This window comes from Erpetoichthys calabaricus, assembly GCF_900747795.2.
Source record: "Erpetoichthys calabaricus chromosome 1 unlocalized genomic scaffold, fErpCal1.3 SUPER_1_unloc_25, whole genome shotgun sequence".
NCBI lineage: Eukaryota > Metazoa > Chordata > Cladistia > Polypteriformes > Polypteridae > Erpetoichthys > Erpetoichthys calabaricus.
In genome coordinates this window covers 1306013-1324381 of record NW_026261591.1, presented here as the reverse complement: position 1 = coordinate 1324381, position 18369 = coordinate 1306013, and the positions used below count along the sequence as shown (strand labels likewise).

At 42.7% G+C, this 18369-nt stretch overlaps 2 protein-coding genes across 15 annotated transcripts in view; one reads left to right on the top strand and one right to left on the bottom strand.

Annotated features, from left to right (window-relative positions):
* LOC114642585 (NACHT, LRR and PYD domains-containing protein 3-like) overlaps positions 1–18369 on the top strand; it is a 1142003-nt gene that overhangs the window by 809863 nt on the left and 313771 nt on the right. For 12 of the 14 annotated variants that reach the window (XM_051921799.1, XM_051921798.1, XM_051921797.1 and 9 more), the window contains 2 exons: positions 12031–12204; positions 14969–15145. In XM_051921799.1, coding sequence (XP_051777759.1) covers positions 12031–12204; positions 14969–15145 — 351 coding nt within the window. The remainder of the gene's footprint in view (positions 1–12030; positions 12205–14968; positions 15146–18369) is intronic. The other 2 variants (XM_051921807.1, XM_051921800.1) reach the window with 2 other exon arrangements.
* Positions 1–18369, bottom strand: part of LOC127526399 (NACHT, LRR and PYD domains-containing protein 3-like) — a 169843-nt gene that overhangs the window by 5667 nt on the left and 145807 nt on the right. The window lies entirely within an intron of this gene.

The window sequence follows — 18369 nt, the reverse complement described above, 5'->3', positions numbered from 1 at the left end:
CCAGCACACAATATTAGATTGGACACCTTCACTTTTATCATCGCAGATCAGTTTAAATACCGAGGGGTAAACATCACAAGTAAACATAAAGCTCTTTATCAACAAAATTTCACCATCTGTATGGAAAACCTTAAGCAAGACTTACATTAACAGTCCACCCTTCATCTCATTTTATCTGGAAGAATTAACATTGTTAAGATTAATATCTTCCTAAACTTCTTTTTCTATTTCAAAGCATTGCAATATACATCAATAAATATTTTTTTAAGAATTTAGATTCAATCATAACCTCATTTATTTGGAATTCAAAACATCCACGTATGTAAAGGGTGACACTACAAAGACCTAAAGCAGAAGGTGGCATGGCTCTACCTAACTTTCAAATTTATTACTGAGCAGCAAACAAACAAACTATAAAAACCTGGATATGGACACAAATAGATGAACATACACAGGCTTGGTCTGCAATAGAAATAAAATCCTGCAGCACTTCTTTATATTCCTTGCTTTGTACCCCAATAAGCACAAGTTATCGCCAATATACTAACAACCCAAATGTGCTTCACTCACTCAGAATATGGAACCAATGTAGGAAGCATTTTAAGATGGAGAAGATTTTATCTGTTGCACCTCTGCACGAAGACCACCTTTTTCCACCCTCTCAAACATACGCAGTTTTTAATGGCTGGAAAACATTCAGGATTAAATCACTTAGAGATCTGCACATAGACAATGTCTTCACATCCTATGAACAATTACATTCCAAATTTAACTTTCCAGCAACACATATGTTTCTCTACCTTCAAATTAGAAACTTTGTTAAACAGAACCTGCCCGATTTTCTTCTCCTCCCACTTACTTCTAATCTGGTAAACATATTGATCAGTCTTGAAAACGCCGACAGCATTTCTTTAATATATAAAACCATTTTACAGTCCTTCCCTTTCAAAGATCCAAGACGACAATGGGAAAAGGATCTCTCACTCAACATCTCAGAAAATGGAGTGGAAAGTAGCAATGCAGAGAATTCACTCGAGCTCCATATGCACAAAGCATAGAATTATTTAACTTAAAATTATATATCAATTGCATCTGTCTTGTTTAAAATTGTCTAAAAAGATCCAACCTGCGAACATTGCAATCAAGTTCCAGCCTCACTGGGTCACATCCTTTGGGCCTGCTCCAAATTAACATCATTCTGGACCAAAACCTTTAAATGCCTATCAGACAGCCTTGGTGTCACAATCTCTCCTAACACACTAACAGCTGTGTTTGGTGGGCTCACAGAGGGGCTTAAAGTGGAGAAGGACACACAAACTGTACTTGCCTTTACTTCACTATTGTCAAGCAGACTTATCTCGCTCTTTTCAGTCATTGGGTAACTGATTTTTTATATTATTAGAAACTGGAACAAATCTAATTCTCACTTAGAAGATCAGTGCAGAACTCTTTTAACACCTGGCAGGATCTGATCGATAACATTCTAGAATAAGCATTTTATTTCAGGAAGCAGATTCTCTTCCCCTTTTAATTCTATTTATTTACTTACTTATCTTTTCTGCTATTAAAGTTTCACTATGTTGTGATAGCTCTATTTCTCATGGGTGAGGGTTGACTTGACTTGAATGTAGTTTTGTAAAATTTGACTTGCTTGTATGGAATGTTGTTTGATTTTAATAAATTTAATAAAATGATAAAAAAAAAATCCTCAGCCGCCTTGCCCTGATAAGCGGGTAGAGAGAACAGACAGACAGACAGATGGACAGATCTCTGATCTCACACTCATATGATTTGTGTATGTCAGACTTATTACACATACATTTATGTTAACACACTTATAGATTTTTCTTCTTTTTTTTCTTTTTATTAGGTCTGTGTTTCTATTTGAATGTGTTGGTGCTCATGTTATACAGTAATCCCTCGCTATATCGCGCTTCGCCTTTCGCGGCTTCACTCCATTGCGGATTTTATATGTAAGCATATTTAAATATATATCGCGGATTTTTTGCTGGTTCGCGGATTTCTGCGGACAATGGGTCTTTTAATTTCTGGTACATGCTTCCTCAGTTGGTTTGCCCAGTTGATTTCATACAAGGGACGCTATTGGCAGATGGCGGAGAAGCTACCCAGCTTACTTCTCTCTCTCTCTTGCGCTGACTTTCTCTGATCCTGACGTAGGGGGATTGAGCAGGGGGGCTGTTCGCACACCTAGACGATACGGACGCTCGTCTAAAAATGCTGAAAGATTATCTTCACGTTGTTATCTTTTGTGCAGCTGCTTCCTGAAACGACATGCTGCACGGTGCTTCGCATACTTAAAAGCTCGAAGGGCACGTATTGATTTTTGATTGAAAAACAAACTGTCTGTCTCTCTCTCTTTGTCTGCTCCTGATGGAGGGGGTGTGAGCTGCCGCCTTCAACAGCTTTGTGCCGCGGTGCTTCGCATACTTAAAAGCCAAACAGCCCTATTGATTTGTTTGCTTTTCTCTCTATCTCTGTGACAGTCACTGCTCCTGACACACACTCCTTTGAAGAGGAAGATATGTTTGCATTCTTTTAATTGTGAGACTGAACTGTCATCTCTGTCTTGTCATGGAGCACAGTTTAAACTTTTGAAAAAGAGACAAACGTATGTTTGCAGTGTTTGAATAACGTTCCTGTCTCTCTACAACCTCCTGTGTTTCTGCGCAAATCTGTGACCCAAGCGTGACAATATAAAAATAACCATATAAACATATGGTTTCTACTTCGCGGATTTTCTTATTTCGTGGGTGGCTCTGGAATGCAACCCCCACGATGGAGGAGGGATTACTGTATTCATACTTTTTGAATCCATATTACTAACCGAGAATGGTAAACCGGATGGCATGGACGCAGGTACACGGCGATGGACACAGGAGACATAGTGCGCTGGCACCTACAGCGCATGTCTCATAAACCGCAAGCGAAGTCTGATCCACCGCGAACAAAGGAGTCACGGCTCAAAAACGAAAGAGCTCAAATAACGTAAATAAGACATGAAGCAACAATGCGCCCATAGCTAATGACTAACGACACAGCCACACAAAAAAGAGGATTCTGCTCTGCACCCCAGAGTCAAACGGAAGAGACTACGGAGTCCACAAAGGTCCACAACACACCGCATAGTGAAACCCGAGATAGTACGAAAGGCGCAGGTGCCTAAAACGCGCTTCTGAACTAAACGTCCACACTACACAGCATGGTCCACGCGCATCTAAAACAATGCAAGCAAAAACCCGAGATAGTACAAAAAACCCAAAGATCCGGACTCCACAACATATGTAAATCACATTACAGTAATACAATATTAACAGTACAACCACAGAAAACACAGGCACGACACCAAATGGGTAATAAGAATAAACGAACGCTCCGTATTAAACATACGGCATCCTCACATGTCCAAACTACACAGCATATGTAAATCACATTACAGTGATGCATTATTAACAGTACAACCACAGAAAATGCTCCATATTAACAGTAAGTGCAAATATCCATATTACTAACGGTAAACAACGTGTAACTAATGGAGTCACGGTCACGGCTCCAGAACAATACAGCTCGACTAACGGAGCTACCTGGATAAAATCAATGAACGCAGGTGCCTACAACACGCGTCTGAAATGCCACAAGCAAAGCAGACACGGCTTCAAAAACAGAGAGCTCACATCTCAAACAACACAGAGTCGGCCTTTACCTCTCTGAGCCTGTATTTAGACATAGACAACTGTATGTAGCCTTCTCAAGAGAGTACAGAACCCTACACATCCACACTACACAGCATAGTCAAACCTGACATAGTACGGAAGGTGCAGGCGCCTACAACAAGCTTCTAAAGCACCGCAAGCAAAAACCCGAGATAGTACAGAAGCCCCAAAGATCCGAACTCCACAGCATATGTGAATCACATTACAGTAATACAATACTATAAGTACTCACAGAAAACACAAACAGAAGAGGCTTCCGCGTCCCGCCCCACAGTCAAACCAGAGAAAGTACGGAGTCCCCAAAAGTCCACAGAACACAGCGTAGTCAAACCCGAGATAGTACGGAGGGCGCATCCGCCTATACACCGCAAGCGAAGGAGCCACGGCTCAGAAATGAAAGAGCTCAACTAACGGAAATAACTGATTTTAGCAGTAAGTGTGATTATCCATATTACTAACAGTAAACAACGTATAACTAATGGAGTCACAGTCACGGCTCCAAAACGAGAAACACCATTAACCTGGCCGGATTACCACATAGATTACAACACAGTCGTAACCTTAAAGTCGGGACAATAGTCATGCTATTATTTTGCCATGACAAATCCCAAGGACAGACCATAGACAGAGTCAGCCTTTACCTCTCTAAGCCTGTATTTAGACATGGACAACTTTATGTAGCCTTCTCAAGAGTTCGGCATTCATGTGACGTTAACGTTAACATTATAATAACTCCATACCAAGGAATACTCATTCAAGGACAACACGACATCTTTACTACAAATGTTGTGTACAAAGATATCCTATGTACGTCATCTACACCTTTACACTCCAATATATCTCATACATCTGTGCAAACTCAAAGACATTCTATACTTGCATAACATAACAATTAAACTGCTATTGTCATTTACATATATTACATAGACTTACAGATATCGTGACAGTGAACATGATACATATGTGACAATTACCAAGACAGACAATAATCTCTTTCAAATGTATTTCGGGTTACCCAAGACCAGGGGTTGGCGAGCGAAACGAGCAGGGGGTGGAGCACCCTAGTAGTAATCTATTTAGTTTCATGTGAAGTACACAGGCCTGCTAATTTGTTTGCACTGCTTGTATTGTGACATTTAGCGGCACTTTGAGAATTGTCTCTCATTACATGCGTATTTGCACTTCATTTTTCTTCATCCTTGTAATAACATAGAGTTGATAGTTTGGAAATGTAATTATAAATGTAACAAATGTTTAAAAACTATTTATGATTCCTGTAAAATTAAGAAATAGCATTACATTTGGTGTAAAACACATTGTGACTTGTTTGGGACTTGACATTTAAGACTCGTAACTTGCCCTTCTTGACTTGAGACTTACTTGTTATTTGACAAACAGTGACTTGTCCCAAAATCCATAAAGAGTCATTCAGACGTCCTGCTGGATCCACACCTTCAGAGAATTCCAACTGGCACAGAGCTAAAGGGTGAGAGTATCACATTGGCGAGACCTATAAAGTGTTCCTTGAGGGTCTACTCGCACGTACGTCTTTGAGGACTTTGCACTGATGTTACTCACCTGCTGAGCAGATCTACTCTCCTTTGTCCAATTCAAAGCGGCCATGTTCCTTTGTATTTCTAATAACACTCACTCCTGCACTCCCACAGGCCTCTCACCCGCTGTACACACAGGGGTCCCTGTTACAATAACGCTTTGTCTATGATGTGGTCATCAGACGTGTAATATTTAAATAGGTGTGGTGTGTTAATGTTGGATATTATAGCTGAAATGAAGCTTTTTAAGAGAATAAAATACATAAATAAGAATGTGCAGCTTATAAAGAAAGGCTGACATGGTGTGTGATGGGCGCTCATTGCTGCCCTGAGGCTCAGATCTGAATAAGAATATTGAAAGTTTATTTCAATATTCATTTGAGTTAAACAAACATCAGAAACTTCACTCAAACTAATAAACAAATGATGGACTGGTCAGCAGAGACAAACAGTATGATGGGAGGACATTAAGATTGGACTGTCCAGTCTTTGTTATTTTACTGCTTCATTTTACAATCACTGGCTACAGCTCGAAGCGGGATACCACCATCGAGAGAGATGGGAAGAGAGCAAACCAAATGATCAACTTCTTTAACAGGTTTGACCACCCTAACCCACTCTCACACTCACCTCGGAGTACTGCACCCTCCACACGTCCTTCTGCTGATACCAGCATAGGAAAGACATCCCCACCCACAATTACAACAGCGCAAGTGAACAGAGAGCTGAGGAGACTTCGTGCCAGCAAAGCAGCGGGTCCAGATGGAGTATCGCCACGACTGCTGAAGGTCTGTGCATCGGAGCTGGGGGGTCCTCTACAGCGCATCTTCAACCTGAGCCTGGAACAGGGGAGAGTCCCGAGGCTTTGGAAAACATCTTGTATCACCCCAGTCCCAAAGATATCACGTCCGAGTGAGCTGAATGACTTTCGGCCTGTTGCTCTGACATCACATGTGATGAAGACCATGGAGAGGCTGCTGCTTCACCACCTTAGGCCACAGGTTCAACACGCCCTTGACCCTCTGCAGTTTGCATATCAGGAGAAGGTGGGAGCGGAGGATGCCATCATCTATATGCTACACCGATCCCTCTCTCACTTGGACAGAGGCAGTGGCGCTGTAAGAATTATGTTTCTAGACTTCTCTAGTGCCTTCAACACAATCCAACCTCTGCTCCTTAGGGACAAGCTGACAGAGATGGAATTAGATTCATACCTAGTGGCATGGATCGTGGACTATCTTAAAGACAGACCTCAGTATGTGCGTCTTGGGAACTGCACGTCTGACATTGTGGTCAGCAACACAGGAGCGCCACAAGGGACTGTACTTTCTCTGGTCCTGTTCAGCCTATATACATCAGACTTCCAACACAACTCAGAGTCCTGCCACGTGCAAAAGTTCGCTGATGACACTGCTATAGTGGGCTGCATCAGGAATGGGCTGGAGGAGGAGTATAGGGACCTAATCAATGACTTTGTTAAATGGTGCGACTCAAACCACCTACAACTGAACACCAGCAAAAGCAAAGAGCTAGTGATGGATTTTAGGAGGCCCAGACCCCTCATAGACCCAGTGATCATCAAAGGTGACTGTGTGCAGATGGTGCAGACCTATAAATATCTGGGAGTGCAGCTGGATGATAAATTAGACTGGACTGCCAATACTGATGCGCTGTGCAAGAAAGGACAGAGCCGGTTATACTTCCTTAGAAGGCTGGCGTCCTTCAACATCTGCAATAAGATGCTGCAGATGTTTTATCAGACGGTTGTGGCGAGCGCAATCTTCTACGCGGTGGTGTGCTGGGGAGGCAGCATTAAGAGGAAAGACGCCTCACGCCTGGACAAACTGGTGAGGAAGGCAGGCTCTATTGTTGGTATGGAGCTGGACAGTTTAACATCTGTGGCAGAGTGAAGGGCGCTCAACAGGCTCCTATCAATTATGGAGAATCCACTGCATCCACTAAACAGTATCATCTCCAGACAGAGGAGCAGCTTCAGCGACAGACTGCTGTCACTGTCCTGCTCCACTGACAGACTGAGGAGATCGTTCCTCCCCCAAACTATGCGACTCTTTAATTCCACCCGGGGGGTAAACGTTAACATTATACAAAGTTATTGTCTGTTTTTCACCTGCATTATTCCATCCATCCATCCATTTTCCAACCCGCTGAATCCGAACACAGGGTCACGGGGGTCTGCTGGAGCCAATCCCAGCCAACACAGGGCACAAGGCAGGGAACCAATCCTGGGCAGGGTGCCAACCCACCGCAGGACACACACAAACACACCCACACACCAAGCACACACTAGGGCCAATTTAGAATCCCCAGTCCACCTAACCTGCATGTCTTTGGACTGTGGGAGGAAACCGGAGCGCCCGGAGGAAACCCACGCAGACACGGGGAGAACATGCAAACTCCACGCAGGGAGGACCCGGGAATCGAACCCAGGTCCCCAGATCTCCCAACTGCGAGGCAGCAGCGCTACCCACTGTGCCACCGTGCCGCCCACCTGCATTATTATCACTCTTTAATTTAATATTGTTTACTGTATCAGTATGCTGCTGCTGAAGAATGTGAATTTCCCATTGGGATTAATAAAGTATCTATCTATCTATCTATCTATCTATCTATCTATCTATCTATCTATCTATCTATCTATCTATCTATCTATCTATCTATCTATCTATCTATCTATCTACAATTTGTTTATTCTGTTTTTGTTTTTGACATTAAGATTTCCAAACCAGGCTAGCAGTTTATAAATACAAACAGACTCAATATAAGATTTATAAAAGAGTGTCATCATGGAAGGACTCATATTACAAAGACTCGGCTTCCTTAAACAGTGAAGCTGCTGCTATCCCTTTGTGCCGATGGCTTCTGTGCTTCCCTTAAAAGTCACCCTTGAGTCTTTGATTGTCCTCAGATATTTATGACTGTCAATGATCTCCACTGCCTGTTCTTTGATGATTGTTTCTTGTTGCTGCTGCTTCTAAGTTTGATTATTAGTTCCTTAGTTGTTGTAACATTGAGGTCTAGAAAAGACTCATCCCACCAGTTCACAAAGTCATCTCCCACTGGACCAGGACTGGTTTCATTCACATTCAGTAGGCTAACAATCACTGAGTCATCAGCACATATTGAGATGAACCTGTCCTCAAATTTACTGAGACCACCATTAGTGTAGAGGAGTACAAAAGAGGAGAAAGAACAGACATGAGTGGACCTGTGGATGAGGACAACATGCAAGACAGACAACCATTGACTTTCACTCTTCAAGTCACATCTCTTAAAAAGTCAATCAGCCATCCTACCAAACTGAAGTTGAAATTAAATTCTATAATAAGTTTCTGTGTAAGAAGATGAGACTGAATGGTGTTAAAGGCTGAAGAGAAGTCAACAAACAGAAGCCTCACATGAGTCTTGGTGCTCTACAAGGGGTCATACAAGAGATGAAGTAAAGTGACATAAGAACATAAGACACTTGACAAATGAGAGGAGACCATTCAGTCCATCAAGACTGTTTGTTTAGCTAAGCTCATGCAGATTCCTCTTAAAGGAAGCAGAAACATTGATGACAACTCCAGAGTCCCACAACTTTTTTGCTTTAATAATTCATTCATTACATAAATATAATGCTTTTCTCAGTACTCAAAGCGCTATCCATACAGCAAGGAACCGGGAAGCGAACCCACAATCTTCCACAGTCTCCTTACTGCAAAGCAGCAACACTACCACTGCAATGCACTTCTTGTCAATTGCCACTAATGTCCTTGAGTATGTGATTACACTTTACTTGACAGAATTCTGCAGGATCTACTTTATCAATTCCTTTGAGGATTTTAAATACCAAGATGAGGTCTCCACACAGTCTCCTCTGCTCAGACTAAGCAGATTTATTTCTCTGAGTCTGTCACAGTAGGACATGTCCTTACCACAATAACATTTATTTATAGATCATATTTCCAAACAAAATAATGGAGCTCAAAGTTCTTTACATGATGAAGAAATATGAAAAAGACAAAATAAATAAGAATTAAAATTAGGGATCACTAATTAACATTAATAAAAGTAAGGTCCGATGGCCAGGGAGGACAGAAAAAACAAAAAAAAAAAACTCCAAATGGCTGGAAAAAAAATCTGCAGGGGTTCCAAGGCCACAAGCCCACCCAGCCCCCTCTATGCATTCTACCTAACATCAATGACCTCAGTCAGTCCTTGTACAATGCAGGGTTCACATGGAAGAACTTACAATACAATACAATACAGTTTATTTATGTATACCTTTCCAGGTAGGTTCGGCGTGCAGTGGGTGTCAAAAGAAGGGGGTCAATACAATACAATACAGTACACAGAACAGAACACATCCTCAATAAAAAATAAAACATTTTTTAGAAGTTCTGAGCAGAATTAAACAGTAAATGATATCACATAATAAGATTTGGATAATTTTAGACTCCTGGAGACCTCATTCATCAAGCTGCCTCCCCCATTTGGCCATTCCACAGCTGAAACAGTGTTGGGCCATCCAGTCCGATGAAAGGACCCCTCTTTCTCACGATTCCTGCGATCCTCCATCAGGGATGACTTTACCTTAGGCAGGCAAAACAACTTGGCAGGTGGGCCGTGGCATCAAGTGGCACATTTGAGTAACGAGAAGAGAAACAGAATAGGTGAGGGTTAGTATCCAATTCTAACTATCATGTTACTTATGTTTTAGTGCTAATGACTAACAACAGAGATGCAGTCTGTACAGTTAATCAGCAGCTCTAGTCAGGATATGCTAAACTGAAGTTGTGAGTCTTCAGCCGGGATTTAAAAGCTGAGACAGAAGGGGCATCTCTTATAGTAGCAGGCAGACCATTCCACAGTTTAGGGGCCCTGTAACTAAAAGCTCAACCTCCCATTGTTATTTTATTAATCTTTGGAACCATAAGCAGACCGGCATCTTGAGATCTTAATGTGCGCTCAGGTTTGTAAGTCATGATAAGTTCAGACAAGTAAGCTGGACCTCGGCCATTTAATGCTTTATATGTTAAAAGGAGGATTTTGAAATCTGCCCTAAACTTAACCGGGAGCCAGTGTAAGGATTTAAGAACTGGAGTTATGTGTTCGTATTTTCTTGTTCTTGTAATAATTCTTGCAGCCGCATTTTGTATTAACTGGAGGCTGTATAAAGAACAGTTTGAACATCCAGTGAACAATGCATTGCAATAGTCAATCCTACTAGAGATAAATGCATGAATTAATTTCTCAGAATCCTGTTTATTTAGAAAGCACCTTAATTTCCTAACATTTCTAAGATGGAAGAAAAATGTTTTGGACAACTTTGTAATATGCGCTTTAAATGACATGCTAGAGTCAAAGATAACTCCTAGATTGCGGGCTGATTCAGTAAAATTAATTGGGATTCCAACCGAGTTAAATGATGACAAAATAATGTTATGATCAGCATCATTCCCTCCAACAAGTAACATCTCTGTTTTATCTGTATTTAAAGACAAGTAGTTCTCATTCATCCATTCCTTTAATTCTCTAACACAACTAATTAAAGACAACATCGGAGAAATTTCATCTGATTTAAATGAAAGGTATAACTGGGTGTCATTTGCATACGAGTGAAAATTAACATTATGTTTCCTAATGATAGATCCCAGTGGAAGCATGTACAGTGAAAACAGTAAAGGTCCCAGTACTGAGCCCTGCGGGACACCATATTGAACTTCTGTGTATAATGATGGAGTACTGTCAGCACATTTCTGTACATATTGGAAACGATTTGATAAATAAGAACAAAACCATTATCAACTTGATGATGACGGTCCCATAATGCACTTGGTTGCTCTGCTCTTCATATCTTCAAGTGCTGTTATGTCTTTCTTGTACTGAGGAGACCAGAACTGCACTCAGTACTCCAGATGTGCTCTCACTAGTGTATCATAAAGTAAGAGTATAATGTCCTTTGATTTAAATTCAATAGTTTTTATGATATAACCTCACATTTTATATTATCTTATTAATTTCTCCTGTACATTACTTAGACAATGAAAATGTGTTAACATAAACCCCTAAATGCTCTTCAGAGGTCTCCTCCTGTAGCTCAGTATCTCCCATTTTGTATTTATATTTGGCTGAACTGAATCACTCAGGTGAATAGAAGACCCATCGGCACGACAGCAAGTGAAGTGAGAAAGTATCAAGAAAATAATAAAAACAAGTAAAAGAGGAGACTCCAAAAAAACTTCAGAGACACATATATTTCTTTTTTCCTGTTCAGAAAATGAACTCATAATAAAAATTTATCAAAAAATTAAAAAAAACTTCAAGAAAGACACAGACAAACAGACCTGCTGCTGGTCACCACTAGAGCTGCCAGTCCTGAGTGGTAAATGACAGAGAAGAATTCCAGTTTGTCATCCTCACCCCGTGGTCACCTGTGACAAGTCTGTCTGGTCACCTGAGTGCAGGACACCGTTAGTCTCATGTCTGTGACGTTCTTATCCAGTGTTGATGTCCACATGTCAGTCTGAATGACTTGGCACCAGTCAGTCCAGTGTAAAAGCAGGAGACCCTGTCAGGTATATAGCGCCTTACTTTATAAGAATGGCAGTGGTCTCGTGTTCACACTACACTTCAGTGACAAGTCAGAATACAAGTGGCCATTGAACCTTTGTGTTGTTTGTCCTTCTGTCTGTCTGTCTGTCTGTCTCTCCTCATGTCCTCAATCTCTCTCTTCTTCTCCACAGCCTGTGGTCATGTTGTTTCACCTCCAGGTGTTGCTCAGCTCTCTCCTCAGCTCTTTCTTCTCAACACTCACGACTGACTGAACTAAACCTGAACAACAACAACATGAAGGACTCAGGAGTGGATCAGCTGTGTGAGGGGCTGAGGAGTGAAAACTGCAAATTAGAGAAATTGAAGTAAGTGAACAACAAGAGTGTGTGTGTGTGTGTGTGTGTGTGCGGTGTGTGTGTGTGTCTGTGTGTGTATATCTCATGAATTTTATTTCTTGTCACATTATGGCTCTGACTTTTCCACTCCCACAACACAAACGTTGTGTGTAATCAGGACAGACTGCAGAGTCCCTTATGGACAGACAGATGGACGTGAGGTGACACAACTGCAGATTTCCTTTAATAATTCATTTCATAAAGACAGCATTGTGACCCTGAGCCCCTCCACCACACTGGTAACTCTCCTCATCCTCTCTGTCAAGACTGTTGTTTTATTTCTTGTCCCACAAGCCCATGCTGTCCATTCCTTATTTTAATCTCGTACTTGTTCCTGTCCTCCATTGTCACTTTCTCCCTTACACTCCTCTGATGTCCTCACTAAAGTTTGTTAAAATCACTAAAATAGAATAAGGAGGAGAAACACAGTCAGTGTGAGGAGAAGAGACGACTAAAGTGAGAGAAGACAAAGAGGAGTGGACAGCTAGAGCTGGACTGGAGTGACAGATAAGGACAAGGAGAATAGAATAACAAAGATAAGGAGAGACAAGAGAAGGAGATGAACAGAATGAAGAAAAGGACAAATAAAAGAGGAGGACAAGGAAGAGGATAAGGAGAGAGAGGAGGACAGACAGAGGAACAGGAGGAGAGGTGGACAGCAGCAGTAGAAATGACCAGCCAGCCATACACAGAAAGAGAAGGTCACAGGGAGGAGAGGATTAGGACTGAAGGCAGTGTGGACAGTAAGGTGGGAGACACAGGAAGTGACCGCCATTATAGCCAAGTGGACTGAACAGGCCGACATCATTCTACAAGACATGACCCCCAGCTCTACACAGGACATCGACATATATCTGTCAGTGGGCTTAGTGACTGACAGGTGGACACACACATCATGTGCAGTAGACGTCCAGAGACATTGAGAAGATTCTGGGAAGGTGACCTCAGTGGGCATGTCAGTGAGATATTCCAGTGTGAGGAGTGGCGCCCTCTTGTGTTTGTAACTCACACTTGTGTCTCCAATGGAACATTAAAACAAGAATCTCACAACATGACAAGTGTAGCCTGTCACATAACTGTCTCAATAATACAGTATGTAGCGCCTTTTTGATATTTTTATACACACATGTTCTTCACTGATAACATCACAGTTCCAAACCCTCTTCCTCACAAATCCTTCTTTTGTCATTTCACTCAGTCAGGGTCTTCCTCAATGCCAGCAGACAATCAAACAGTCGACTGGAGATGTGAATACTTTGATGTCAATAAGGACACCTGTCACACTAGTCCTGTTCCCCACTGGTCACTCTGGTCACTGTGTGATTCTCTTTACTACTAAATACAAAGCTGTGTGGTGACACATGTCAGGGGTCAGTGGTTGTGTGCAGGTTTTTAAATGGTTGACTCAGAGGGGTGCAGGTGGATGTGGTAGTGTGGGGGAGCAGAGCAGCACTGGAGTGTTGGTGGTGAATTGGCGGAGCGCACTTTTCACCTGCAGACACTTTTGGTTCAGCCAGTGTCCTCATTAGTGTTCTGGGGTGTGGAATTAGACACCTGCACCCCAGTGAGTTTAAAATGAGAAAAATGAAAAGATGGAGATGGAGGTTAAATGAGAAATAAAGTAAATGGAGAATTGTGGCTGAGTTGATGCAGTGGAGTGGAGGTCAAGAAGTGGGTGTGAGAGGAGTGAGCACACGGGACTCAAGGGGTAAGGTCAAAACTTACTGTGTGCCCAAAGAACAAGAGTGACCAAAAGCACCGAGTGGGCTTCTGCTGAAGGCTGAGGGATGGCGTTATGAGAAAGGAGAAGGTCTCATGAGGCAACGTGCTGAAGGCCATGGGATTGTGGTGGGAACACAAGCTGAGTTTGGGGTCCTTAGCGGTGAACAGCTAAGGTGGCTGGGGCAAAAGCAAATGTGAAGGATGACTGCCCTTGCCAGTGGTCTCTTGGCTTAATTTAAATTCAACAGTTTTTATGATATAACCTCACATTTTATATTATCTTATTAATTTCTCCTGTACATTACTTAGACAATGAAAATGTGTTAACATAAACCCCTAAATGCTTTTCAGAAGTCTCTTCCTGTAGCTCAGTGTCTCCCATCTTGTATTTATATTTGACTGAACTGAATCACTCAGGTGAATAGAAGACGCATCGGGACAACAGCAAGTGAAATGAAAAAGTATCACCAAAATAACACAAACAAAAAAAAGAAGACTCCATAATACTTCAGTGACACATATATTCCTTTTTTCTTGTTCAGACAATGAACCCATGATTAAAAATTAATCACAATAAATTAAAAAAACATCGACAAAGACACAGACAAACAGACCTGCTGCTGGTCACCACTAGAGCTGCCAGTCCTGAGTGGTAAATGACAGACCAGAATTCCAGTTTGTCATCCTCACCTCATGGTCACCTGTGACAAGTCCATCTGGTCACACGAGTGCAGGACGCCATCAGTCTCATGTCTGTGACGTTCTTATCCAGAGTTGATGTCCACATGTCAGTCTGAATGTCTTGGCACCAGTCAGTCCAGTGTGAAGGCAGGAGACCCTGTCAGGTATATAGCGCCTTACTTTATAAGACTGGCAGTGGTCTCGTGTTCACACTGCACTTCAGTGAAAAGTCAGAATACAAGTGGCCATTGAACCTTTGTGCTGTTTGTCCTTCTGTCTGTCTGTTTGTCTCTCTCCTCATGTCCTCACTTCTCCCTCTTCTTCTCCACAGCCTGTATCAATGTGGTCTCACCTCCAGATGTTGCTCAGCTCTCTCCTCAGCTCTTTCTGCTCCACACTCACGACTCAATGAACTGGACCTGAGTGACAACAACAACATGGAGGATTCAGGAGTGGATCAGCTGTGTGAGGGGCTGAGGAGTGAAAACTGCAAATTAGAGAAACTGGAGTAAGTGAACAACAAGTGTGTGTGTGTGTGTGTGTTTGTGTGTGTCTGTGTGTGTTAGTGTGTGTGTGTCTGCGTGTGTGTGTGTGTGTGTTTGTGTATCTGTGTGTGTCTGTGTGTGTGTGTGTTAGTGTGTGTGTGAGTGTGTGTCTCATGTATTTTATTTTTTGTCACATTATCGCTCTGACTTTTCCACTCCCACATCACAAATGCTGTGTTTAATTAGGACAGACTGCAGTGTCCCTTATGGACAGACAGATAAGGACAAAGAGAATAGTATAGAGAAGATAAGGAGAGACAAGAGAAGGAGTTGAACAGAATGAAGAAACAGATGAATAAAAGAGGAGGACAAGGAAGAGGATAAGGAGAGAGAGGAGGACAGACAGAGGAACAGGAGGAGAGGTGGACAGCAGCAGTAGAAATGACCAGCCAGCCATACACAGAAAGAGAAGGTCACAGGGAGGAGAGGATTAGGACTGAAGGCAGTGTGGACAGTAAGGTGGGAGACACAGGAAGTGACCGCCATTATAGCCAAGTGGACTGAACAGGCCGACATCATTCTACAAGACATTACCTCCAGGTCTACACAGGACATCGACATATATCTGTCAGTGGGCTTAGTGACCGACAGGTGGACACACACATCATGTGCAGTAGACATCAGAGACACTGAGAGGATTCTGGGAAGGTGACCTCAGTGGGCGTGTCAGTGAGATACTCCAGTGTGAGGAGTGGCGCCCTCTTGTGTTTGTAACCCACACTTGTGTCCCTTGTGGGACATTAAAACAAGAATCTTACCACATGATCAGTGTAGGCTGTCACATGACTTTCTCAATAATCCAGTATATAGCGCCTTTTTGATATTTTTATACACACAAGGTCTTCACTGATGTCATCATTGGTCCAAATCCACCCATCCATCCATTTTCCAACCCGCTGAATCCGAACACAGGGTCACGGGGGTCTGCTGGAGCCAATCCCAGCCAACACAGGGCACAAGGCAGGAAACAATCCTGGGCAGGGTGCCAACCCACCGCAGTAGGTCCAAATCCTCTGCCTCACAAATCCTTCTTTTGTCATTTCAGTCAGTCAGGGTCTTCCTCAATGCCAGCAGACAATCAAACAGTCGACTGACGATGTGAATAATTTGACGTCACTAAGGACACCTGTCACACTAGTCCTGTGCCCCACTGGTCACTCTGGTCACTGCGTGATTCTCTTTACTACTAAATACAAAGCTGTGTGGTGACACATGTCAGGGGTCAGTGGTTGTGTGCAGGTTTTTAAATTAAAATGGTGGACTCAGAGGGGCGTAGGTGGATGTGGTAGTGTGGGGAGCAGAGCAGCCCTGGAGTGTTGGTGGTGAATTGGCGGAGCGCACTTTACACCTGCAGACATGTGGGGCTCAGCCAGTGTCCTCATTAGTGTTCTGGGGTGTGGAATTAGACACCTGCACCCCAGTGAGTTTAAAATGAGAAAGATGAAAAGATGGAGACGGAGGTTAAATGAGAAATAAAGTAAATGGAGAATTGTGGCTGATCTGATGCAGTGGAGTGGAGGTCAAGAAGTGGCCATGAGAAGAGTGAGCACACGGTTCTCAAAGGGTAAGGTCAAAACATATTGTGTGCCCAAGGAGCAAGAGTCACCAACTGCAACGAGTGGACTTCTGCTAAAGGCTGAGGGATGGCATTAGGAGAAAGGAGAAGGTCTCACGAGGCACGTGCTGAAGGCCATGGGATTGTGGTGGGATCATAACCTGAGTTTGGGGTCCTCAGTGGTGACCAGCTAAGGTGGCTGGGGCAGAAGCCGATGTGAAGGATGACTGCCCTTGCCGGTGGTCTCTTGGCTTGCTGAGGAGAACTTAAATGGTAAGCAGAGGAGATGTCAGTTTTAGGTGGCACAGAAACTCTTGTTGTTTTTACATACAATAATGCCAGTGCAGTGAGAATTGTGCCAATAATACTACTATCAAAGTGACAGTTGGCACATGATATTAAACATAATATTAATGTGACAAATACTAAAGTGACATATCATTAAAGGAAAATAAAATAAAGTGACATGACTTAGTTTGATAGGTTAACATGTTTGAAGTGATGCATAACAAAAAAAAAACAAAATAAAACTTCTAGAGCAGTGAGCCAATAGTGAGATATCAGATGTGGTGCCCAGCTAATCCAGTCAATACAGCTTAGGAGGAGAGAAGGAGCGTCAGGCCCAGAACTCAACCACCACCCCCTGTTATGAAGAGTTAAAGAGTCTAATGGCTCTGAGGACTAAAGATCTCTGGTATCTGTCCATATTGCAGTTCTGTGATAGCAGCCTACCACTAAACAAACGCCTCTGATTAATTATGGTGGTGTATAGAGGGTGATGTTCATTGTCCATAACAGATAGTAGCTTGCACAGTGTCCTTCTCTCTGCCACCCTCACCAGAGAGTCCATTTCCATGCCAGCCACAGATCCTGCTCACCTGGTCAGCTTGTCAATACACTCACCATCTGTTGTGATGTAAGATTTTGCATATAACTTGATAAATGTCTTGTATGTCTTTATTTATAATTTAGGCAAAGCAATGTAATTTAGTGTTTACCCAATCTCCCCTTAGGAATGGGTCTGTTTATTAAAAATAAAAAAATTGAGAAGGCACATGTACATAAGTATTCACAGCCTTTTCCATGAAGCTCAAAATTGAGCTCAGGTGCATCCTGTTTCCCCTGATCATCCTTGAGATGTTTCTGCAGGTTCATTGGAGTCCACCTGTGGTAAATTCAGTTGGCTGGACATGATTTGGAAAGGCACACACCTGTCTATATAAGGTCCCACAGTTGACAGTTCATGTCAGAGCACAAAACAAGCATGAAGTCAAAGGAATTGTCTGTAGACCTCCGAGACAGGATTGCCTCGAAGCACAAATCTGGGGAAGTTTACAGAAAAATTTCCGCTGCTTTGAAGGTCCCAATGAGCACAGATGGACTCCATCATCCGTAAGTGGATGAAGTTGGAAACCACCAGGACTCTTCCTAGAGCTGGCCGGCCATCTAAACTGAGCAATCGGGGGAGAAGGGCCTTAGTTAGGGAGGTGACCAAGAACTCGATGGTCACTCTGTCAGAGCTCAAGAGGTCCTCTGTGGACAGAGGAGAACTTTCCAGAAGGACAACCATCTCTGCAGCAATCCACCAATCAGGCCTGTATGGTAGAGTGGCCAGACGGAAACCACTCCTTA